Source organism: Lytechinus variegatus, chromosome 10 (genome assembly GCF_018143015.1).
Source record: "Lytechinus variegatus isolate NC3 chromosome 10, Lvar_3.0, whole genome shotgun sequence".
NCBI classification, from domain to species: Eukaryota; Metazoa; Echinodermata; class Echinoidea; order Temnopleuroida; family Toxopneustidae; genus Lytechinus; species Lytechinus variegatus.
Window position 1 is genome coordinate 15627046 of NC_054749.1, and position 27628 is coordinate 15654673.

At 34.6% G+C, this 27628-nt stretch overlaps 1 protein-coding gene across 1 annotated transcript; it reads right to left on the bottom strand.

Moving 5' to 3' along the window:
* Window positions 1–3764: 3764 nt before the first annotated feature.
* Window positions 3765–24260, bottom strand: LOC121422620 (ankyrin repeat domain-containing protein 54-like). The gene is made up of 7 exons (XM_041617778.1): window positions 23588–24260; window positions 13203–13250; window positions 11980–12078; window positions 8538–8609; window positions 7182–7354; window positions 5636–5743; window positions 3765–4662 (listed from the first exon to the last, which is right to left on the bottom strand). The coding sequence occupies exons 1-7, from the start codon at window positions 24033–24035 to the stop codon at window positions 4603–4605; spliced, it is 1008 nt and encodes a 335-aa protein (XP_041473712.1). The 5' UTR covers window positions 24036–24260; the 3' UTR covers window positions 3765–4602.
* Between the last annotated feature and the right edge of the window lie 3368 nt (window positions 24261–27628).

Genomic DNA, 27628 nt, shown 5'->3' on the forward strand with positions numbered 1-27628 from the left:
ATGCTAATGATAAATTGTGTCTTTTTATCATAATTTTTGGTATACATATCATTAAAAGTGGAAGTTGGAATTACAGATTAAAATAAAAAGTAAAGAGGGCAACACAGTACGGTTAATGAGAGCATAACAGTCAGAAGTACACTGTATCTCAAATGAGAGTAATCTAATGTAGAACTGCAGATTTACACCCGAGGAGCATTTCATGAAACAAAATGCTAGCGATACTAACTATCGTTATAAACTACTGAAATCCAGGCATTTCATTCGCTCAGAGTGAATTAGTTTGTGAAAAACAAATCTAAAATAATATCGGATTGATGTGTGTGGAGTTAAAAAGTATATATTTATCAAAGAAACAAATTTACACTACCGTATTTAAAAACTTATTTGCGAAGAGAAAAATTTCAGACTTCATCAGGACATGGCACATAAAAACAAGATAAAACTGCTAAAATGGCATGATACAATACTTAAAAAAAAAGGAAAGAAATATAAAAAGCACCAAAGGTCTATAATCTTTTTACAGCTGCATAAATGCAGCAAGAGGGCGGGAGATTGTCCACAAACATCATGAAGGTTGGATATCTTGTGATTCCTAAACATATAAGTTACATTGCTTCAGGTAGAAATTGATGACACACTCATTATCCTGTATTCGCAAAAGAGGTTTCATTTGTGACCAGCCACCCCAAACCACCAATAAGTCGCCAGGGAAGGTTCCCTGTAATAGTCAAAATATTGAAATGGTCTTCGAAAAGCCAAAATAATAAATAGCTTTAATATCTGAAGGAGTATTCATTTTTCTTTATGCTGTAAAAATTTGAAATTGTAAACTCAATTAGAAGACACGAGTTTGTTTGACACAAGTTTTTGTACACTGCTTGAAACTTTAATTGAAATTGCAGTGTGCACATCTCATGCTTGAGTAAACATTCTTCAAACGTTTTCTCCTTTATCTTTGAAGCTGATGCTTCAATGGGTTATTGTTGTTCAATTTAGACAAAAAGTATATATCACTTTAAAGGTATGGCTTTGCCTTTTCAAACTAGATTAAAATCTCAAGGGCGACTTATTGTTGGTTTTGGGGTGGGGCTGGTCACAATTGTACCATGATACACATCCATGAACTATGCAGATTTGTTTAAATAATTACACAGACTATTGCATCGCAAACACTTAACAGAAAAGTCCAATCATAAATGTACACTTTTGGCAAAGGGGGTCTAATTGAAGCATGATGACACAAGAAATCTGCATAGTCTCTGGTTTAGTACCATGGTACAATTGAATCCTCTTTTGAGGATACGGGCCATAAAAATTGCAAAATATACAACTTAAAAATAAATTCCAGTAGAGGTAACAACCATCACATGACTTTGAATGAAATACAACAAGCTTACTGCCCAAGTTCATGTATTTCTACACTGTTTGCATGAATGAATGTATTCTGGTAAAGAATAAATAATTGCTCAGAAATTTGCAACATAATCATGGCATTCTGCTTGTAGATTAGTATTTTCCAAGCAATAATAAAACACATACCCACATGTGCTCATCTGTGCTTGTAATTTTCAATGTAAGATTTCTGGCCAAAAAAAAATCTTTTTTTATAATATCTAGATCTATGATAAACTCTGATTATGCAAAGGTTTGCCGAGAATAAGGTGAATTAAGGAGATGACTTGAGGCAAGTTACCTTATTGAAATAGTAAAAATCTTTGAACACCACCTTCAAGCTAATAATAATCAAAGATTGAACCATACTAACGATGCAAGTAAAACGGCGAAAAAGCGGGGTCACTTATTCTCTTACAACAGCCATTTGGGCTGTAGAAAATGATATCTTCTGCGAAAAAAATTTCACTATGATGAAGCATATTGTGATGTACAGGAGGCAGATGTGGGTCAGATAATCAATTCTGTATGGTTGTTCTTGGCCAGAAACAACCACTCAACAACATAACGGTAGTGAGGAAAATTGTATGGTACATCACATTCAAATGTCGTTTGAATGTGATGTGTTTGGTACTCAAAGCAGGTCTACATGTTTGCATATACATGTAGAGGGAGGTTGGCTCAGTCGGTAAAAGCGTCTGCCCGTCGAACCAAAGATTGTGGTTTCGAGTCCACCCCGGGCGGATGACTGAAGCCAGTGCATTGTGTGTAAACGTCTCTCCCCTGTTTCATAGATGCAGGCTATGGTACAGTGGAAAACACTCTGTCCCTTGGATAGGATGTTAAATGGAGGCCCCATGTAGAGGAGAATCACCACCTTTGCTCGTTACGAACCCACTGCACTATTTGAATAAGAGTAGGGGGAAACCCCGGTGTAGTGGTCCTCCTGCATTCCCCAACCAGTTATCGGCAGGAGAGACCTGCGGGTCACAGTTCTGTGTGCACGCCCTTCTTGGCGACCCAGATTGGCTGGCTCCTCCAATGCGCCTTCGAATGTCTTTGACAGATATATGGCGCTATACAAAACCTGTGCATCATCATCACATACACACACACACACTGGATTAGATCCATATCATCGTGCCGATGCTAATAAATTCAATTCAATTAAAAAAGCACAAACATGAAATCAATGATACGAATTTGATCATTTAGTTTAGGATGACGACCCAACAATAATTCCACCTGTATAAAGATACAGCACACTTGCGGTAAGAAATATTTGTGCCTGTTTTTTTAATTGTTTGGGTAGTTCCATAGGATTGGGACAATTTTGTTGACAATCTTAACTACCACATGTCTCATTTGAACTTTGAAAATATCTGCCATTTTTTCTGATATTAGTAGTTGAAATAATTTTCAAAAAAGCGTCCTCTGCAAAGACATTTTAAAACCATTAAATGGAAGATTTTCACTATCCTCCAGCTTAATCAATTGATGGGAAATTATTTCAAAAACCCTTCAAAATAACACTGGATTTGTAAACTTTCAGGCATTCAATAGATTTAGACTGTCACTTCAAACCCTGATTTCATGACAAGGGACAACAATGGCAGAAGTTACTCTACAGAAACCTTACAAAAAAACAATTACAGAACAGTTATATTTCAAATGTCATTGCTTTCAAGTAATTTTCCATTGAAAAATCTAGACAGTAAAGAATGTTTACTCATCCAACATTTTTTTTTCAACATACACATGTACGTACATGTACGTAGCAGACATATAATCTAAAACTAGAACCTAAGGACGTCCTTTAATGGATTTTCCTCCCCCTTAAGCACACACTCTGTTTTAGATCTGCTGGTAAGATGGTCTATAAGTCTATTCATTTCAATGTTAAGATTGTGACTTTTAAAGTCAACTGATCTTACAAAGGCGTGGTGCCACTGACTAACATTTCATCCCCTCTCTACCGCTTGTAAGATAGCACCAAATGAAGCACAGTGAGGATGACTGAATACATATCTTGAACTCATAAGGGATATCCTGAATACTGTGTGCAGCAACAATGAAATTGTACATGTAGGTTCCACGAGCGAGTCTCTTGGCTATGACCTGGACCTGTTAGGTTCCATTTCAGAATGCTAGATTTTCCTCACATGGAGGCTAAGCACTGATCTATGTGTTGCAGCAATGTAGTTCTAGGTTCCACCAGTCTCTGGGCTAGGACCTGGACCTGTCATGTTCCATTTAAAAATGCTGGACCTTCCTCATGTGGATTTTTAGCACTGGTGTCGATCCATGATGTTATATTATTCAAGTGAGTGGGGGGGGATGAAGCAATAGACCCCCCCCTTGAACACAACATAAATTGACACCAATGATTTTAAGAACTGATATATGTGAACATATGTGTACAGCAGCAATGAAGTTCTAAAGTTTAAGACCAGGACTTGTAATGTTCTAACATGGAAATCCCTGACCTTCCTCACAAATAGTCTCGCAACTAAAGCATGAATTGGAGCCTTTCATAAAGCAGCTAATCAATGAAAAGGATTTACGTACACTGAGCCTGTTGCATAAGATCTGAGATTGAACACATTCCCACCAGTCAATTGCAAATCCGCACATAAAATTTGGGATTGGCCAAACATTATATTGTAATTAAAAGTTTCTGAGTTGTATTTAGATGCAAGAAACATGCAACAAGCTGAATGTATTATTCAAAAGGCATCTTTAATTGAAACCGGGCCTTGCTCCATAATTCCAGGTCATTTCCCTGGCAAGGACTTAGTTTTACAAGGAATTCCTTTTAAATTGGAGAAAGGACCTAAACCTAAAACTGCCTGAGACAAAAAAACGTCCTTACATATATCAATCGATAATTCTTTTATGACAGAGTTCAAGTCCAGGTCCTAGAACTCAAACATTCCACATTTCATGGTCTCAAGTCCTGGACGTCCAGGTCATAGAACTCAAATATTCCACATTTCATGGTCTCGAGTCCTGGTAGTCCAGGTCCTAGAACTTAAATATCCCACATTTCATGGTCTCAATTCCTGGTAGTCCAGGCCCTAGAACTCAAATATTCCACATTCCAAGGTCTCCAGTCCTAGAACTCAAATACTCCACAACACATGGTCTCCATGTCCAGTCTGGGCTACATTACTGTTGTGTCTTTCTCTCCATCTCTGTGTCTGCCACTCACTGTTTGGTGAGGTTCATTTTAGTAAATCCCTCAAGCATATCTTGTAGTATATCCACCTGAATAGGCACAAAACAATAGGACAAAATCAATTTAAAAAAATACTAATATAAAGGGGTACTACACGCTGAAAATAATTTGATTTGAACAGATTAATAAAAATCAGACAAACAAAACACTGAAACTATGATCAAATTCAGACAAGGAATAACAAAGTTATAGCTCTTTAAAGATTTGCATTATTACGGTGAAACAGTTCTAGGCATGTCTTCATGAATATTCAATGAGCAAACTGATGTCATATCCCTACTCGTTCTTTTGTATTACATTATATAAAATTAGGTTTATTCAATATTTTCCTTCAAGAACAAAAAATATTGGAATAACTGATTAAGTGCATTATATACTTGTTGCTGCAACTGATTTCATTATAAGGAGACATACCATTTACACATGTATGAAAAAAATTAAACAATTATAATTTAATGTAATAACATAAGAAAAAGGAAAGTGGGGATGTGACATCATCAGCCCATCTAATGAATATTAATGACAACGTGCATACAACTGTGTTTTCACAAAATATTGATAAACTTTAAAAATAGTTTATCAGATTTTGATGAAATTTTCAGCATTTTCTCTGTGAATGTTACTCTATTTACTTAAAAATAAACATTTTCAACCAGAAGCATCTCCCTTTTCCATTTTAAAGACAAAGAGCTTTTGAGTAAAAAAATCTCTTGTCTTTTAGAGTTTTCTGCACACAATACTACAACACATTTTGACCCCCTGTGAGTAAGAAGTATTTTTCTTACCTTGATTGAGTGGTCTTTACACATTTCAGACAGATATTTTTACCATATTTAAGTTTCTTTTCTTTTTTTTCAAATCAATTTGTTATTTTCATTTCCACACAATCAACACGATCACTGCACTAAATCAACCTTGTCAACAGAGGCCACCTATGAAAAAAAAATTGTTCCCTATCTGTATGCAGGTTGCATTTAAAACATTCTTTGTGCTGGTACCTACCTCTTCTTTCTTCTCTGTTTCTCTTAATTTGACAGACATTTGTTCTAACTGCATGGCATTTTCTTGTTGGCCTCGACATGATACGTACACTCTAAGCATTCCCATTATCTGCAGAGAAAACAAGCAACAATAATGATAATGATGTTTACTTTAAAGTCACTTACAATAATGATTCTATGCACTCCCACTATCTGTGTAGAAAATGAGCAACAATAATAATGTTGTTTACTTTTTACTTTTTAAGTCACTTTAGATAATATGTTATGTATATTTAACTTGAATAAATTGGATTTGTTCCATTTAATTTACTTATTTTTAAAATATTTGTTTATTGTTTGGTTTTTCATTTATTTCATTATCAAGCGGTTATTAACAAACCACAAAACAAGCATGGAATGCAACAACAAAAAATCTGAATGTGATCTCAATATGATTTTCCTTATTGTAATAAATACAAATGGAGAAAATATATTTGAATGACCTCAATTAAGAAAATATATCACCAAGAACAATAAATATGATATATATAAATAAATGAAACAGCAAAATTTATATTTTTTTTAGTATTATCAGTAAATAGATTAATTTTGTAATATTAAGATTAAATGCTAGAATAAGAGTCTGATATCATTCACAATTACATGCACTAAACCTTTTGAAATATAGATCAACACCCCTTGGTTCTGCTTTTATAAAAGCTTGTTATAAGAATACACAATTTCTGTATCTAGTTTACTGTCAGCAAATCAAATTGAATGATTTCAGTAGCTTTTAACTATTGTTGGAGATTGATTTATAACAAGTTCTATGAAACAGCCCCCTGGTATTGTATAACAACATGTAATCTCTGTGGTTTAGAGACATTGTTTCACTGTCCTTCCTTAACAGGTGCTTGGTTTAAACCTTCCAAATTCTTGGAAAGTTTTCCCACTAGCAATTGGTTGCCATGGTTACAACCACTAAATAACCTTTGATGGAAGACTGAATATGAGAGAAACATTAGGATACGGACCCCACCCCCAAAGGAGCTATTGTATAATAAGAGGATTTGGGATTAGAATTGAAGTTTTTAAACACGCAACTGACTACAAATGATTGTGATTTATGTGAAAAGCTTGGTCCATGGGTCATATTATACAACATCCAAAGGCAAAGAAACAGATACATAAATCCTCAGGGCCCTGCTGGTTTCATGACATTTGCTCCCATGACATTTGCTCCTACGACAATTGCTCCTACGACAATTACTCCACTTTAATCAAATGACCAACTGTAATCCAGGGTTTAACACTATACCCTACCCTAAACCTAACATAAAACCCTATTGCAACCATATCCCTAACATTGTCACTGGAGCAAATGCTGTGTCACCCCTAAACAATCTACTCACCCCCCCTCCCTCCCTGCATGATTGCACCAAAATTTCCCCCATCACATCAAATTTTACTACATTTCATTCCTAAATCGAGTCGCAGACCAATTGTAATGTGTGCGGTGACCTTAAGCAAATCTACAATTGTAGTAATATCAAAAGTCTTCCACTCACCGTAAGAATTTCTTGTCTGAAATGAATATCTTGGACAGACGCGTTTGATCGGAGGTGCTGAAGACGACTTAGGGCAAGGTGAAATGGGGTGTGTCCACCCCGGTCCAGGACCTGCACATTAGCCCCGGCTTCTAAGAGTGTAGTCACCATAGATATATGACTACCTATTGCAGCTAAAAATTACAAAAAAAGAAATGAAAATACTGTTAGCCCTGGCTGCTAAGAGTGTAGTCAACAGAGAGATATGACTTCCTATTTGAAGTCAGCTACAAATCACAAAAAAACTACAGTAAGCCCCATCTTCTAAAAGTAAAGTAACCAGAGAGATATGACTACTTATTGCAGCTACAACTCACAAAAAAAAAGAAACAAAGACATCACAAATTCATATTTGCTTTGTTTTGCAAAATGAGATAAGAATGATCTCTCCCAATATCTTTTTCTAGCTCTGACATTTGGGTATAATGCATAATTGGATGTAGATTATATTTCCAGATAGAGGTTTTACATCAATTTTTCCACTGAAAGATTTTTTTCTTTGATAATAATATCTAGACTGTGTTGTCTTTCAATCATTCGGCTTTAGATGCAAGTTACAATATTGTTAAAATTAAAGGACAAGTCCACCCCAACAAAAACTTGATTTGAATAAAAAGAGAAAAATTCAACAAGCATAACACTGAAAATTTCATCAAAATCGGATGTAAAATAAGAAAGTTATGACATTTCAAAGTTTCGCTCCATTTCACAAAAACAGTTATATGAACGAGCCACCTACATCCAAATGAGAGAGTCGATGATGTCATTCACTCACTATTTCTTTTGTTTTTTATTGTTTGAAATATGAAATATTTTGATTTTCTCGTCATTGTCATGTGAAATGAAGTTTCATTCCTCCCTGAACACGTGGAATTCCATTATTTTAACATTTTGTGCTTCAGGCAAGGAGGTCCTAATCGTCAAATTCGTAAAAATTGAAATATTGTATAATTAAAAAAAAAAAAAAAAGATATAGTGAGTGAGTGACATCATCAACTCTCTCATTTGGATGTAACTGGCTCGTTCATATAACTATTTTGTTAAAAATAAGCGAAACTTTGAAATGTCATAACTTTCTTATTTTACATCCGATTTTGATGAAATCTTCAGCATTGTGCTTGTCTGATTATTCTCTATTGATTCAAATCAACATTTTTCTGAGGTGGACTTGACCTTTAAGAAGAAAAGATGAATTTTATAATCATGTAAGTGAAAGACCATTTGGCTATGTTGAAAAATAAATAACTGGGAATACTCGATTTCATTTTTACGGGACACACTTTACAACGTATTGCAATAAATCAATGGTTTTCTTACCTAAATGTAATGGAGTATTGCCAATGCCATCTTTCTGGTTTACATCTGCTCCTCTATCAAGGAGTAATTGCACTTGAAAGACAAGGAATAAATTGAATTAGAAAATACCTTTTTTCATATATCACCTTTCATTGAGAAAAAAGGGAAACAATTACAACAATATGACTAGGTTACATGTTCTAAATGAACATGATACAGGGTAAAATCTAATGAATACAGTATGGTACTTTCCATGGAAAAAAAAGAAAAGAAATCTGCACATAACACTCCTGTAAAAAAAATCGCTGAATGTGAAAAAAAAAACAAAGTGAGTATAAAACATTTCCATGGTCATGAAATTTAGAGAAACTCCTGTAATTGTCAATTTGCTAGCCATAAGTCATATTTTTTTCTATGTTGATAAATGCAATGAAATAACTCATAGAAAATGGTGGATGAATATACAGAGTGGAATCTGTAGGGGAAGGCGGGGTAAGTTGTGACAGTTTTTGCTTTTTGCATGTTAGAATTGATATGATTAATAATCTTGTCGAAATAAGTACCTTGCCTTGAAATATAATTCTTCTGAAATTTTTTCCACCTATATATTAATCGCTAGAGGGTATTCATTTGTCTCGCAATCTACTATGGTCAACAAGGAACTTCGTGATCACTCTCGCAAAAAGTGTTCACTGGCTTTCTAGGAAATTTGTGATCACTCTCGCAAAAAGTGTTCACTAGCTTACAAGTTCACGAGCTTTTGAGTGCCGCTGCAACTCTTTATCAAGTGACACGGATTGTCCGATATAACTTTCTATCCCCACACTGAAAGTCATCGTGACCTTTGAAAAAAACGATGTCAAATGGCTCAACTTGCCCCATATATGGGGTAAGTTTGAGCCACCTTCTGGGGTAAGTTGAGCCACAAAAACTATGTACAAAATGTATGAGGGGAGAACCAGCATGTCAATTTTTTGCTTTAAGTCTTTTCACTTGCTAATTCTCTATAAATACTAATATCCTTTAAAAGGAAGAGCAGTCATGTAAATTTGCTCGTTTCAGCCAGCATTTCACTTGATTTTTATGGTTTGTTTGTTTTTTAAGATACATTACCATAGGAATTACCATGGCTCAACTTGCCCCATGCTGTTTGGCTCAACTTACCCCAGTCCGAACTTAGTGCGATAATTTTGTATCCACACATTTATTATGCATCCATCATATAAAAGACTATGACAAGAATGAAGATCCATACCTGGACTAATAATGTTGTTATCATGTCTTTTTTATAAAGACGTGTGTGTTTATAAAGCACTTATCTATTTCACACTCTTTTTTACTTTTTTGGCTGAAATTCATATATTTCCCTCTAAAAAACTACTTTTTGTTTCAAAGTTGAAAACAATGTGGTGGGGTTAGGGGTAATGCTATTGGTCATCAATACATGACACCACCACAATGTCTGACTCATTCATTATTGGCCTGGGCTGGTGGCTCAACTTGCCCCTATGCTCCACTTACCCCGCCTTCCCCTACTTAAATGTCACTTTGATATGAGCTTTTTCTCATTATGTTCCATTTTAAGTGCTACATGTAGCTATGCTGATACTTTACTAATTATGCAAAGACATAACTAAAAGAGAAGTTCACACTGATGAAAAATTTATTATAAAAATAGCAAAAAAAATACAAAAGAAAGAAAATTGGTTAAGGTTTGAGAAAAATCCATCAAAGATTTTAAAAGTTTGTAGTTTCCATTTTTGAATTGTGACATCAAGTTCGAGCAGCTTCCTATTAAAAAACATCAATGAAATACCATTTTATCAAAAAATTAATGTGTTTATTGTACTTTCAAGAATTTCAACAGAAAAATAATTTCACAACCACTCCTGAAAGAAAAAAAATATGCTAGTCATCATGAACCATTAAAAAAATTGAAATTTATAAATTCAACATATTTTTTAAAAATGTGGGGCAGCTGGTCAAATATGACATCACAAATAAATTGACATTCTAATTACTTCCTTGATCTTTAATGGATTTTCTTCAAACCTACAACAGTATATTTCAATATTTTTCTCTGGTATTTTTTGCGACAAACGTCTCGTCATGGTGAACTTCCCCTTAAACGAGACATTGTACTACAAATACAGGTTCAAACAACTGTTTTCACAAGTGACTCAGCATCTCACATACAACTCTTGTTAAGAATCCATGTCATTCCCTTTCTCTATAATGTGTTTGTTCCTGTAATGTTAACTATGTCCAGATATTCCTGCCCGAGAAAATAGCAAATGTGTCACTCAGCCCCACATACTCTGTTTTGTGTACTGTATTATTTGCCATGGAGATTGTAGAAACATAGGCTACATGGAGTGGTAATGTTTTGTTAGGTCTGGCTGAGCTGGAAATAGATGCCTTTGTTTTTCAGAAAACCTGCATAAAGTTTGAGGCACATGAACATTGTTTCTTTTGCTGTACTTTATTTCTGAACTTTTTTGTCTGTACAGTGTAACAGCTCTTCTCCTGCCTAGCTATCCTCCAATAACCCTGCCATCCCCCCACCCCCCTTCACAGTTCCTTATGAGACTTGAGCCTGCTCTCCCTGCAACTATCCAATTGCGGTCTCACTCCAGTCCCCCTCCCCCATCCCCTTCACAGTTCTGTATGTGTCCCGGTGCATCTCTTCTGTCTCTCTTATATTTATTTTTGTTTTAAAGTATTCTTTTATTGCTTCTTCCAGTGAATACAAACATAAACTGACTTAAAGAATATAATAACTACATAAATGATACTCCAAGGTACCAGTAAATATGTATTTCATGAACATTATACATAATTTATAAAGTAATCCATTCATTTTCCAATTCACTGGAAGAAATTGAGAAATATAATACACAAGAAAAAAGAAACACACCCGTAAATCCCACACGTAAAAAATAAATAAATCCTTGATCTCTCAATACCCCCCCCCCCTACACCAGCTCCCCTTCCTGGTCCCCACCTCTTTGCCTTTGTCTATAAATTTCCTTCAGTTATCATTAAACTCCCCCCCCCCTCATCATTTTTTTCATCCTTCTACATCTATCCTTTACATGTATTAAACCTCTTCTACACTTTCATCTTGCTTTATCATTCTGAAACTTTTTTCTTTTAAGATTTTTTGTTCTCATTTTTGTACGGCCAGCTCTCACTCTTTCTATTTCCTTATCTTTCTCCTTCATTCTTTCCCTATCCCTATCTCACTCTTTTTCTATTTTCTTTCTCCATATCTCCTCACTCTCTCCCTCTCATTCTGTCTTTCCCCCTCTCTTTATTTCTTTCTTTTTCTTTCTTTCTTTCTTTCTTCCTTCTTTCCTTCCTCCCTAACTTCCTTCCATCCTTCCTCTCTCTCTCTTTCTCTTTCGCAAATGCTCTCTCTTCCTTCAATCTGTCTAATCTTCCTACCTTCCATCTATCTTACCTATTTCTCGGAAGCCCTTTGTGATTGCAAAGTGAAGAGCGGTCCTTCCTTTGTCATCCCCTCTATTTGGATTGATACCTTCATCCAACAGCTTCAAAACTGGTGTTCAAAACATTAAACAGAATAAAGGACCAAAATCTAAATGTGTACAATGTTAAAAATTTCATTCCAACAACAAATTATCACATCATAGACCTCCAACATCAAAGGTAATGTTAGATACCACTTACAAACACCCCCAAAATACTTGAACAGTAAGTAATACAATTTTTCTGGTACATTGATAAATGTCTGTGTTAAAACATGAGATTGAATGTTTTTCTTTATGTTTCTAGGCTGTGAATAATTAGTCCCCTTCTCCTCCCCCCCCCAAAAAAAAAATACATCCCAGAAGAGTCCTAATAATTTACTAGTACCAAAGAGCCATATAAATTACTACTGGGTTCAGTTGAAAACATAACCAATTTACTTGAAATCAACAGAGCACATTCTTATACTATCATTTTTCTGCTACATTGTGAATATACATTGTAACATATGGGACACAGGAAATCAATGAGGTCTTCTGTACGAGAATATAAAAGTTCATAAAAAATTATTTGTGCAAAAATAAGAAATAACTATTATGGGCTAGATGCTATCATGATGCCCACTTGGACTTCTAACTTGTCTCCTTGGCCAAAACACTTCCTCAGGCATCACTGCCCACCCTCCTCACACACCTAGACCATAACGATGAAATCTGCTTTACACATAGCGAAGTGCACGAAACGGCAGAGGAATGATTTTTTATTAATATTATTATCACATTCCTTGTTATGTCTCGGGCAAATGTGGAGATACAAGTATAAAATGAAGCATGAAATGTAAACCCCCTTTAAATGACAAAATTTAATAAAGAAAAAATGGTGGAATTGTCTGAAATGAACTCTTTTTTACATCTTTTTTTTTCATTTCATGTCCTCATATCCAGGTGGCACAAACAACCTAAAAATTTATGTTTATACCTAGGGTTAAAAGGTTCATTTTAAGCAGCAAAGTTTTATCAAAAGTTACAATGTATCGCAAGCCTTGCCCATGATAGGAGGATGACTTTGTTTGAGTCAACCTGCTGTACATTAAAACATTCATGTGCTGCAGACAAGACATAAGTGAATTATTTTATGATGCATTACGAATCAATAAATGTTGACAAGTCCTTAATCCATGGTTACTGTACGTACCTTCTCTGTAATCCCCCTGTTGAGCTGCTAGTCTTAACTTTCTTTCACCTACAGAGAGACAATGAAAATAATGTGATACAGATTGTAAGACATGCATGCATCAAAGACAATTTTATCTATTGTCAGAGTTGATACCCTATACCAGGATGCGTCCATTTTCATATAAAGTTGAGGAAGATAGTGGTGTGGTGACCAGTAAATTATTTTATCCCTTTTGATCTCTGAGTATTACTCAGGTGTTACACAAAAGTAGTTGGTATGTAATTTGGGGTATTTGGGTTTATCGTCAGTCCCGCCTGTAATTGATGCAAATTACAATTAAACTCTATTCGCATTTTAGGCCATTGGGACTCTTCCCCTCATTTTGAGCCTTTTTTACACTTTAAGCACGTTTTTGCGCCTACCCATATGTAAAACATTCCCCTTTCTGCATTTTTTTTCTTGCAGATGCTGTCCAATGGTAGTGACAATGATGGGCAACAAACTCTTCCATTTCTAAACTTTATCTTTAAAGCATCATATAAAGCAAAGAGTGCTCTGATGTGAAAACATGAATATTGAAAAAAAAAATCAACTAGCTGTCTACATTCATCCTGTTTTGGGGGAAAAATTAATGTTATGAACTCAAATTCGTGCAGGAACTACCAGCTTTTGCCTCTCCTCTAAAATCAATGATTATCTTCCTTTCCTTCACATCAGACAATGCCCATCTGTATTTTATAAATCACTACTACACTTTTGCAACTACCACAAGATAATTAAAGGACATCCATATCCCATTTCTGGCATCTTTGTTCGTTCTGTGCTCATGTGACATCGAAGGAACTTTGTAAGGTTCATCTAGACATGGCTCATGATCCAAACTACTTTTTTTGTTATCATATTGACTCAGACTTGTCCTTTATCTGAACCAAACATGGTTGAAGAGCACATGAAAGCAATGTTTCTGATTGATAGGTCTCCATCAGCCCAAATTCACCCAAGCTCAAGACTCTAGCCCAACTCAAGGCAAAGTTAAGAAAGTTACAAGTTCAAAGGTTCCCATTTTAGTTCATGAGGGAGAAATTCTCAAGTATTAGTTTCATGATAGGACTTGCCTGATGTTTCATCTAAGTACAACTGTGTGTTTTATGAGAGTTGCCATAGGAACTGCTCTTCTCAGCCAAACAAAATCAAGGAAAGTTGTCAGATCTGACAACTTGTCAGACACAACATTGATGAATCACTCTCCAAAATCCAGATACCATGCTTTTTTCGTAATCAACAAAAAATTTGATGAGGCTTCAAATCTCGGGATAAAAATTCACAATTTAAATAGCCTGTAAATTGAACATTTAATTAAATACAAATTAACAAAAGCTATTTCTGGTTGGGTTATTAGATCATTATGAGGGGGTATATTTTGAAAGATCAGGTTGATAAAAAGGTCTCATTGAGGCAGGAGCTTGTTTGTGTCAGGGATGCTGCTCCCTCAGGGAGTGTGAAGAAGTTTACAGGGTCTGACAAGCTCCTGTCCTGTTCAATGTGTGATGCTGACATGAAAAACAAAGCAGTTCACATCCAGTCCAACATGTTTATTTCATCAATCAATGAAAGACAATGTTGGCCTACATGTACAATAGATATATCATTCTTAAACTCACCCTAACACTCTAAAGGAGAGAATAAAGCCAATTTGTAGCTCATGATAAAACTTGAATGACCCCCCCCCTTTTTTTTATTCTGGGATGATTGAACAAAGATATTTTCAGATGAAGATATTGAATGAACTTTCCCAACATAGCATCATGTGGTATTCACATTCTTAGAAAATAAAGTTGTGGCATAGATCAGGTGGCCAGCATTTGGAAATGGACTGTTTCAATGTCCGCTTTTGGCCGCTTGTTTGGGCCACTGTCAAATACCCATGATTATTATACTCGTTAGTGGATATGATGAAAAGAATATTTAACAAGGAATATGAATAATCTTCAAATCCCAAACCTGTCCTTATAATGTCAGTGAATTTGAAAAATACTTTTTCTTGTATAATCTAATGACCTTTTACTGCTCACATCCAGAATGCAATTGCAAACTGGGACCCCCTTGACACAAAGCTTAGCGAATTAATCTATAATTTGAAAAAAAAATCTAATTTGGTTCCTAGTCAGTCTTCTATTAATAGCAAACTGTGTATACAACAATTAAATCTAAATTGGCCATTGCATTTAATGAATAATCGCTAAACTTTGTGTTAAGGGTCCCTGGTCTATTTAAAGGCCAAGTCCACCCCAACAAAAACTTGATATAAATAAAAAGAAAAAATTTCAACAAACATAACACTGAAAATTTCATCAAAATCGGATGTAAAATAAGAAAGTTATGACATTTTAAAGTTTCGCTTCATTTCACAAAACAGTGATATGCACATCTCGGTCGGTATGCAAATGAGGGAATTGATGACATCACTCACTCACTATTTCTTTTGTATTTTATTATACGAAATATGAAATATTTTGATTTTCTTGTCATTGTCATGTGAAATGCAGTTTCATTCCTCCCTGAACACGTGGAATACCATTATTTTAACATTTTGTGCTTCAGGCAAGGAGGTCCTAATCGTCAAATTCGTAAAAATTGAAATATTGTATAATTCAAACAATAAAAAACAAAAGAAATAGTGAGTGAGTGACATCATCGACTCTCTCATTTGGATGTAACTGGCTCGTTCATATAACTATTTTGTTAAAAACAAGCGAAACTTTGAAATGTCATCACTTTCTTATTTTAAATCCAATTTTGATGAAATTTTCAGCATTGTGCTTGTCTGATTTTTCTATATTGATTCAAATCAACATTTTTCTGAGGTGGACTTGACCTTTAACTATTTCATACTTCCTGTAATAAGTAACCAACTATACCAATTGTTATAAAGTTGAGTCAAAAGAATTACATTGTGGGAGCACTTTGTCTTCTCTCAGTCCCTGACAATGCTTTTCAACAAAGCCCACTTTTTAAAAAGCCATTGTAAGAAAATGACCATAAAATTCACTTTATAAATTATAAAGAAAATTAACAGAAAACATCAGCAAATTAACAAGGAAAGGGTGGCATGTTTGGTCAAAAATTTCATTTCGTATCCATGTATTAAAGAAAAGAAATGTCTTGAAATTGAAGGGAGTTCACCCTGACAAAAAGTTTGTTGTAAAAATAGCAAAAAAGGAAAATCCATGAAACAAAGAAAATAAATCATTCTAATTTTAATGTTTGATTTGTAACATCAATGTGAGCAGATATGGTTTAAAATCACTGAAATATTGATCACTTTCTTTTAACAAAATAGTTATATGAACGAGCCAGTTACATCCAAATAAGAGAGTCGATGACACTCACTCACTATTTCTTTTGTTTTTTATTGTTTGAATTATAAAATATTTTATTTTTTACGAATTTGACAATTAGGACCTCCTTGCCTGAACCACAAAATGTGAAAATAATGGAATTCCACATGTTCAGGGAGGAATATAACTTCAATTCACATGACAATGACGAGAAAATCAAAATATTTCATATAATAAAATACAAAAGAAATAGTGAGTGAGTGATGTCATCAGTTCCCTCATTTGCATACCGACCGAGTTATGCATATAACTGTTTTGTGACATGAAACGAAACTTTAAAATGTTAACTTTCTTATTTTACATCCGATTTTGATGAAATTTTCAGCGTTATGCTTGTTGGATTTTTCTCTTTTTATTCAAACCAAGTTTTTGTTGGGGTGGACTTGTCCTTTAAACTCAAATGTGCATCATTTTATGTGGTATAGGAATCCATGAAAATAAAATTGAATAATGACACCAAGTCTATGTCATCTTTTTATATTCTGCCAATCCTTAGTGAGAATAAATGCTTGTAGGTTATCAAAACAAGCAGCATAACAGTCAACACTAAATCTTCTAAAGTACTTTGACACCTAACAATGTGTAAACTAGGAAATCCAGGAAAACACAATGTTTCCAAGGGGTGTTTTGCCATTCTACCCCTCACAAACACAATATTTTCCCACAGGAAGTCTGGTTTATAACTTAGATGAAAATGATTCATTGTTTGAAGGCGAATTTTAGAAGAATGTCCCTCCATGTACATGTATATAATTAAATCAGGGAGTTTATTGTTACAGAATATTGAGTGATGGATAAGTTCCATGGAAAAAGTTAAAGCTGACTTCTCCAAAGCATGTATGATTTTTAGTTGTAAATTACAAACTTACAAATGTACCTCCTGAATGTAAACATAAAAAAGGAGGCAGCAAACTCATGTTGTTATTTGTAATTATTCTATTCATCCTTTTTTCCTTTTTATCTCTAATTTTAAATGCACATATATGTAATTTTAATGTATATTTTTTGCATATTTATTAATAGTGAATCAATAATCATTTTTAATTCTTGAATTCTTGTTATTTAATTAATTCTTTTCTGTTACTGTGTAAAAATGTTTAATTCAGTACGTGACTGTCAATCATGTTTTTCTTGCAAAAAACTTGAATAGAATTGAAAAAGAATCCTAAAAAGCAATACCGGTACTCCATATGTCTGGGATTTTTTTTCTATTTAAAGATGTCTGATATTAACAAAAATAAGATATCTTATGCTTCTACGTGTACTGGTTATTGCAACAATTTTAATCTTGTGTGTGAATGACCTAAAGAAGAAATGCAAGCATACGTGTAGTTCAAGTGCACGATAGGATCGCAACAAGCCCCTCAGTCCGACACCTGTTCTTTCCTGTTATCTATGTTGCATTGTTAAAGATGGCACATACAATTACAGAGCGTCTCTAGTGCTAGACGGCTTCTTCCTGCTCTTACACCTCGTGTGTAATGATCAAAGGAAGAACATAATTAAATTTACTTCTCATGAAGAAAAGGAGAAAAACTGAAGTAAATGAAAGCTAAGAATTTAGAACTGATATAATTGGTTACCATTTACATGTAGCAATATAAAAATTAATGTGACCCCACTTTGTTGCATTGGTGTCATTATTCTGTTTCCATTAATTCATTGGATTCATGATGTTGCATTCTGATAGATCAAATTAATTGACAATACCAGAGTTCTCTTTTTTCTAACCTCTATTTTAAAGGGATGGTCCAGGCTGAAGATATTTCTATCTCAGTAAAAAGAGTAAAATTCACAAAGCAAACTGCTGAAAATTTGATCAAAATCGGATAACAAATAACAAAGTTATTGAATTTTAAAAATTTGCATTATTCTGTTAAAACAGTTCTAGGCTTGTCTTTATAAATAATCATTAGGTGGGCTAATGATGTCATATCCCACTTGTTCTTTTGTACTTTATCATATAAAATTAGGTTTATTCTAAATTTTGTTACCAAGAACTAAAACAATTGGATTAAAGTGCATTAGTTATTTATTGCTGAAACTTATTTCGTCATAATGGAGACACATCATTTACACTTGTATGAAAAAAATGAAACATTTATGATAGTATGTAACAACATAAAAAAAGAAAGGGGGATGTGACATCATCAGCCAACCTGATGAATATTCATGACGATGTGCATAACCTTTTCACAAAATATTAATAAACTTTAAAATTCAATAACTTTAGTATAACCTTTTCACAAAATATTAATAAACTTTAAAATTCAATAACTTTGTTATTCGATTTTGATGAAATTTTCAACATTTTGCACTGAGAAATTTACTCTATTTATTTAGATATAAATATGTTCAGTCTGGAATATCCCTTTAAGGCATAAAGTTGTTGAGGAACACATAACACATGCAAAAGAGGACTGCTAAAACTAATGCTCTACTTTCAAAAATGGCATTTCAATTATCTGTAAAATGCTCTGAAAACAATGAAAGCTTAATATTCTAGGGAAAGCAATGAAGTAAATATTTTCCCTGAGTATTATAGGGATGGTCCAGGCTGGAAATATTTATATCTCAATAAATAAAGTAAAATTCACAGAGCAAAATGCTAAAAATTTGATCAAAATCGGATAACAACTAACAAAGTTATTGAATTTTAAAGATTTGCATTATTCCGGTGAAACAGTTCTAAGCATGTCTTTATGATTATTCATTAGGTGGGCTGATGATGTCATATCCCCACTTGTTCTTTTGTATTTTATTATAGGAAATTAGGTTATTCAAATTTCTACAGAGAACTAAAACAATTGGACTGACAACTGATTAAATGCATCATTTATTTATTGCCGAAACTTATTTCATCATAATGGAGACACATTATTTATTCATGTATGTGTCAAGGTTGGACATTACGTCTAGGCGAAGCGCATACATATGCAAATTACTTGTAAAACTTTTGTTAGGCAAATGAACTACGCCCTAAAACCCGATCCGAAGGCGTCGTGTACTGTAGGCCTATTAATTTTGGTCATTACGTTTTATTGGTTTGGATGGAGCTGACATGATTTATCTCTATTTGTTTTTGCCTTAGGGGCAATATCAACTTCATCGTTTTTATCATTTTGCTATAGTTTTAGCAGACACATATTATGGATTTGTTTTATCGACGAGCTAATCATATTTTATGCTGCTATGTCAGGAAGGAGTTTTAGATGATTTCTATGATGTATTTCTTAACCCACATACGTGGTAAGTCAAAATTACTTCCTACTAGGATATTTCAATAATCTTTAAAACTAATACGGAAATTTGCACGAACTAAGGTTTTAAGTTAATTGCAGATTATATGAAAGTTATTTAATGTTAAGTCTTGTAAATTAAAACAATTTAAAAGATTTTCGACATTAGTCCGTTTAATGGGTTTGTTTACATACATTGCCTGAACATGGCTGCATGTTTATCTATAAGGGATTGGCATAATTAATGTGTGCTGCATTTGTAAGAATTAAAGGTATTTTGAAAGATTACTTTATGGATATTTTTTAAATGAATTTCCATGAATCAAACGTGGACACTTATTAACACAACTAATTATGCAAAACTAATTAATGAATTAATTGCGTGATTAGATCAGTGTATTAGAAGTGTGGCTCCGTGTTTACTATTTATTGTAGGGTTTTCAGTACCGAGATTCTGCAGGCAGAGCCGTATCAACAGTGAGTACTGAGGGTGCGTACGGGAACTCCGGACGGGACAGAAGTCTCGGGAATTGCCCTCCAGTGTGACGTCATAGTGATGAGTCATCGATGTTCGGATTCACTACTGATCACGATAAACTTGTCAGTTCTCTGCAATGGGCCCCAACGAAATGATAACAGCTAAGGACTCTATATTATTCGAATTGAAATTTCATTATGAATTTATTCTTTGATGCTATGCCATATTATTCACAGGTGTGAACGTGTTGAATTTAATTATAATTAAAGATATTTCATTTGATTTGTAATTCCAATCCATTTTCTTTTTTGTGATTTGTTGTGTAAACAGTACATAGGCAATTATCTTTTCTCTAGAGTATTTTTGTCCTTTGCTTTTGCACTGGGCCTGTGACAGTATGAAAAAATGAAAAATTCATGAATTCATGTAATAACAAAAAAAGGAAAGTGGAGATGTGACATCATCAGCCCACTTAATGAACATTCATGACGATGTGCATATAACTGTTTTCACAAAATATTGATAAACTTTGAAATTCAATAACTTTGTTATCCGATTTTAATGAAATTTTCAGCATTTTGCTTTGTGAATTTTACTCTATTCATTTAGATATAAATATTTTCAGCCCAGACCATCCCTTTAAAGTTTTGATAAATGCAGAAAAATGGGAGAAACATATCCAAATGTTTTTACATGTGGATACATGTATTTGTTCTTCTTTTCACAAATCTGTTCCTCTGATTTTTCTCTCTTTTTCTAAACAACTCTTAATTTAGGTTGGTTTCCTGTTGTAATTATACTGCACATGTACATTTATGTAAATTTATTTCTATTTCAATGAAAGTTTCAAATAAAACAGGAAAACTTAACGAGACCCTTTTTTCAGAAAAGCATAAAAGAAGTATATCATTGCAATCTTCTGTAAATGTTGATGGATCAAACAATATTCTAAATTTCTCCTCATTGTCCAGTTAAACAAAGTTTTATTTCACCCTGAACATATGAAATTACAATTGCTTTTAAAACATTTTATGGTTCAGTCAAGTTGGTCCTTATTGTCAAATCTGTAAAAATTGAAATATTGTATAATTCAAACAATAAAACACAAAAGAAATAGTGAGGGACATCAGCGATTCTCTCATTTGCATGTGAAAAAATTGTACATTTAACTGTTTTGTGACAAATAAGCGACACTTTAAATAACTTTCTTATTTACATCTGATTTCGATGAAATTTTCAGCAATATGCTTGTCTGATTTTTCTCTATTGATTCAAATCAACATTTTTTTTAAAGTGGACTTGACCTTTAAGAATGGAGTTAGCCAGGATCACATATGAAACTTGATTATTTTATGGAACTGCCCAATGACTAAGCTTGAACATCGAATTGTAATTTTAGAATTGCAATAGATGGTCAATCATGGATACATAACAGTAAAGTATTGTTTAGAAACAACATGTCATGCACTAAGGAAATCCACAAGATTATCTATGATAATTCAAACAACAGCATTGCAGAATTCTCTCCTACCATAGCAGCTTCTTCCCAAGTATCTTCTGCTTGTGGAAAAACCTGCCTGCAATAGTGGTTTTGGCTCCTTCAAGTGAGTCTTTCAGAAGCCACCTGAAATCACTCACCCTCTGTTAATAGCTCTCCAGGTGAGATGCATTTTTTACTCTCAAGTATAGTTTGATTTTGTTCAACCACACCAAATGTCATGTGATTTTGTTGTGTGTGTGTGTGATTAGGGCTTAAATCAATTCTAGTACAACTGTACTAAATGGATGAATAAGATGAAGATAATCATGATTTACTGTGAAATCATTTCAATTGGAGGTGCGCACCAGTTTTGATTTTTGATGATTAGTATATTTGCATTATTTTTTGTGTCATTTTCCCCTGCCACTTTTTTTTCCTTCTTAAGTTTTTTCTTTTAATCCCAAGTGCAAACCATAAACAGAACACAATGCACTTAGAAACACCAGTAGTAAGCGCCTTATAAATGTTATGTATTATTATCATTTGGGAAATTGGCAATTTCTGAACATGTGATCTATTACAACAAAGAACCATCTGCTTGTGGAATGTCCTGCCTGCAATAGTGGTTTTGGCTCCGTCAACTGAGTCTTTCGGGACTCAGGAGCCACCTGGAACCACTCACGCTCTGTTAGCTCTCCAGTTGATATGCATCTTTTTATTTGCACTACAGTTTAGTTTTGTTCATAAGCACCAATCGTCATGTGATTTTATTATATTGCGGCTGCAATCAAATCTAGTACAACTATATTCTACAAAAAGAACTGTACTAAATGGAAGAATAAGATGAAGATAATAATGATTTGCTATGAAATCATTTTGGAAATTTGCAAGTTCTGAACTTATTTGCTATTAGATGATTTCCTTGCAACTTCATTGACCAAAGTGGATGATTTATTTGATGCTCTCTATAAAGCAGCATTTTATTGGGTGGTAGAGATGGTGTTAACTTCCATAAATTTGCAAAAATAATTAGTAAACTTTCAGCTTACAAATGACCCGGGTTTTCTTGGAGATTAAGTTTAATCACTTGGCACATAATCCACTTAGACTTCAAGTATACAAATACCCTTTTCTCACAGACGCAGTAAAAACTTTCCTCAACCATGTACCAGGTGGGGATACGTATATATGGCAATTAGCCCACCTACAGTCCCCACTCCCCACTTTCTTTTCTCACAGCGATTTTGCAAAGTGGGCTAACCCCATCTATTAATTTATACTTTACTAGTATGGGATTAGTTGGCCCAGTTGAGGTTTAGTCAAGCGATTGCATCTGTTCTACTGACCATGATTAAATTCAATTGCTGAACTCTGAAGAACTGAGGATCAAAAAAAGGAAAGACTTTGAACTTCCAGACTTCTAGACAGAAGTTTGATAAACCTTCTCCATATTTTTTCTTTCAATTACTAGAGGGGGCATATGGATGTCTTGCCCAAAACAGAGAGATATGAGGTGTTAATCACATTATGTACATGTAGCCGTCATATTTCTGATGGAAACAACGAAGAGTTCCAGCCACCCTATAACCCCAACTTTAATTCTAATTTTTTATTTTCACTTTGGGTTGCTGTCAAGTCCCAAAAGAAACTCCTTATGAAATGACATTTCATCAACAAAACTAATTTTCTAAAGAGAGAAAATAAAATCATAACATGTTTATTTTAAACTTTTAGTCATTAGAACAACCTTGTCATTAATATTGTCATGCTCACTCATTATTTTGTAACAGTTTAACTCTCTTTATTACCTTGGAAATATCTCCCAACTGGAGATTGTTGTAAAACTACTGCCCCTCTCCTGCAATAGAATCTTCTCTTTTTGGCCTTTCCAATGAAATTTGTAAGTTCAGATTTATTTGGAATAGCAGAGTAATCCAGATCAATTGGCTGTTGCACCTGAAGCGTTGAAAGACTGACTTTTTCCCCGAGCATAAACCCAAAGTTACACTGAAAATTGTCTTGAACTTTGTCTTGTTCTGTATTTGAGTTAGTTAAAACATCACCCGAGGAAGGAGATTGTTGTTGATTGCGGTTGTCCCCCGATGGGCCCGGCTCTATATTGTTGTTGATGCTCGGCGGGTCTGTCGGAGCTATGATATTTATCACTGGCGGAGGAGCATGCAAGAACATTCGCCCACCCGAGGCCGCGCCGGCGCCGGACGACGACGGGCCAGCTTCAGTAGCGCTGTCGCTCATTTCTCTTGTAATTTGCGGAACCTAAACAATCATACTCAGTCCCTCGATCATTAAAAAGGAATCCTTCGATTGACACGATGATTAACTAATTCGATGCTGATCGCCAGGTTTACACGACTTTCACCTTTTCCTTACAAATGAGACACATTCCATTCGCAGTTTCAACAGCTCTGTTTCGCGTCATACATACACACCGTATGACGTCAATCATATTTGATAACATAAGAACTGAACGTAGCTAGCTCACGGCGCGCGCGGTGCAATGGTGACGAATACAAATAGTGTCTTCAAAAGAACAAAAATCAATACTGGTACTTTCGGTTAATACATTGATTCCTTTTTTCATTGATTCAAATGACTTCATAATTATGGGACAGCCTGCTCGTTTATTTCGTCAAAATCCTAAATTTGAAATTCTAATAACTTTCTTGATCTTTAATGGATTTTCCTCAAACCTTCACCAATATTTTTGTTATGTTTAAAACAAACTTTTCTTCAGGGTGAATTTTCCCTTTTATCACACGATATTATAGGAAGCGCTTTTAAAAGTATTCCTTTGAATCAGAGCAGTTTCAGTGCTTTTTGCTAAAGGGGGGGGGGGTGATTATCCGTTTCCTTGTATCACCTCGTTCCAATTATTTGTATCATATTGAATTTAAAAAGACGGTGAAGGTAATAGAGATATATTTGGTTGACAAAACACATTGTGGATGCACTCGATCTTTGAACTGCAGCTAGGTCTTCAGCGTTAACCGCAGAAAGGAACATCTATCAAAGAATTTCCTTTTCTTTTTCTAAGCTTGATGAAATGGTTTGGCTGACATTATCTATTTTATAATGAGATCCATATCCTCTTCTCAATTTTCCTAAAAGTTCAACAATAGTTTCCATCCTCCCCCTCCCTTATTGGCGGCACAAAAAAAGGGAAAAGGAAACAGAAAGGAGACAGGAAGGAGCATAGTCCTGGGAAGCGGGGTGAATTCTTTGGGGTGCTGCATGCATTATTCTCCACTGGCAGCGTGGGCGGAGATCCCAGGGGGACAGGGGGGACACTTCCCCCTACTCAAAATAGAGGACACAATAATAGCAAACCCTACTATTTTTGGTCTTTTGTGATGAAAAGAAATACATCATTGAAAATCGAAATAAAACATGCATTTGGACGACCTTACTTTTGGGGTCACAAACTTTTTTCAGTGTGTGTCAATTTTTCCAGCCCCTTGTCCCCACTAAATTTTTGGGAGAGATTTCCGCCCCTGATTGGCAGCACCTCCAGATATTCGAGAAGATGTGTAAAAAGTGAAAAATGTAACCAAAATTACCTTCAGTTTGTAGTGAACCTTTTTTTTTTTTGCTTTTCAAATTTCTCGGAACCTACATGTCAAAGAAAATCCGTTTCTACGGCCCGAGGAAGGAGGAGAAAAAAAATAAGAATAGGAGCATGCAGCAAATGAAACAGGGGGGGGGGTGATTGTAAAACAATTGGATCTGTCACAAAATTTGATTTTGCTTGCTTTCTGCGTTGGCGACTTTTCTAAATTTTATGCCATACGCCATATCTAGCCTCCTCAATTTTTATTTTTTAACTCATTACGCCCCCTGATTCATACTGACATCCTCTTCATACTACGGTCTTTCCTCCAGTGGTTAACATGTTCCCTTTCGCGTTTATATCAACAAAAATCAGCTTCATTTGCTCACATCATTATTTTTAAAACACGTTTATCGAATATACAGCTTGAATTGGCTGTATCTATTTAAAAAAAATGCTTAAAATGCCAATTTTTAGATCGGTATTATCTAAAATTTTCACCTCGTCCTTCTCACTCTCGTCTACTATTTAGATAAACACATTTTTTTTTCGTGATTTCAAAAAGATTATAGAATATCCTGTTCTTATTCAGCAAAAAAAAAAATCGGCTCGCAGCGTCGCGGTCTGAAAGTATTTCTTGAGATCTTAGTCTTTTTTCAGGTATTATAGGGATATCAAAAATTTCCAGCACGCATTATTCATCAGATTTCATGGTTACAAAGAAGTACCTAAACACCGGTTACACTTCGTAATTCCGAAGCTCCGTAATTCCGAAGGTTCTTTATTCCGAAGGTTCGTAATTCCGAAACACGTAAATTGCCTATACCTCGATGTTCGTTAATCCGAAAACGAAAAAGGGTTCGTTAATCCGAACATTTGTGGCGTAATTCCGACGATTCGTTATTCCGAAGGTTCGATAATCCGAAAACGAAATGAGGTTCGTTGTTCCGAAGGTTCGTTAATCCGAAAACGAAATGAGGTTCGTTGTTCCGAAGGTTCGTTAATCCGAAAACGAAAAAAGGTTCGTTATTCCGAAGGTTCGTTGATCCGAAAACGAAATAAGGTTCGTTTTTCCGAAGGTTCGTTAATCCGAAAACGAAATAAGGTTCGTTTTTCCGAAGGTTCGTTAATCCGAAAACGAAATAAGGTTCGTTAATCCGAAAACAACATAAGGTTCGTTAATCCGAAAACAAAATAAGGTTCGTTAATCCGAAAACAACATAAGGTTCGTTAATCCGAAAACAAAATAAGGTTCGTTAATCCGAAAAAATGAAAACCGGGAAAGCAGAGGCAGAGGCAAGGGGCGGGGGACACTGTTGCCGTTCAATTATCATATGAGGATGGGAAGGCAAGGGCGGCCGAACGAATTTTCGTTAGGGGTAAAGCCAACAAATGAAACTCATACGTCAAAATGGGCACTTTGGTCATATTTTCACCTTATACTATCATCTGCTTGAAGTCATTGTGTGTTTGATAGTGATTAAGTAGAGAAAAACTTTTTCGAAGTGACTTCTTATTATGGCAAAATGTATATTTAGGCTTTATTTTTCGGGAGAGATTATAATGAGCGAGCGGCTTGGTAAAACAAATTCAAAGGTGAAGTTGTATAACGTTTTTTTGTGGTCAATTATTCTTTAAATGGCATTATTGCGAGGTGTTGCTAGCGTGAATCACAAGCTAAAACTTTAGGTTATTTCAATAAAAAATGAAAATTAGTTTTTTAAAATCCGAGCAGATTTCTGCTGTCATTAAAAAGATGTGCATCTAACTAAAGAATTAACACGAGCGCAAAACGCGAGCTTAAACATACTGACCAGAAAAGGAACCTGTTAAAGAAAGCATTTAGTGACCTCTTTAGGATGCATATTTCACCAATCGAATGAGAGTGCGAAGCGCAAGCTGAAATTTTTCAAAATTCCAGCCTGAAAACTTACTTAACTTGTATACTTTAAAAAGAGTATTTTATTTCGAAAAAACTGAAAAACGGCATATTTATTTTTGAAAAAGGTACTTTCCCATTTTGGAAAATATTAATTCCCCAGTTTTTTTTTATTTCATTTTGATGCCCCCTGCCTCCCTCCCGGCGGATCCAACTTTCGTCAAATAGAGGGGGGGGGGCAATTTTTTTAGCCATATTTTCCTTGATCGGCAGTTTAAAGTTGATTTTTTTTTGTTTCTTTGAAAGGGTAGTCCTACACTCTAAAAAATGAAGTGCTAAAATAATTTAGCTCTTAAAGAGCGTGTATAGTGACCGCACTTCGAAGTGCTGATTTGTCTAGTT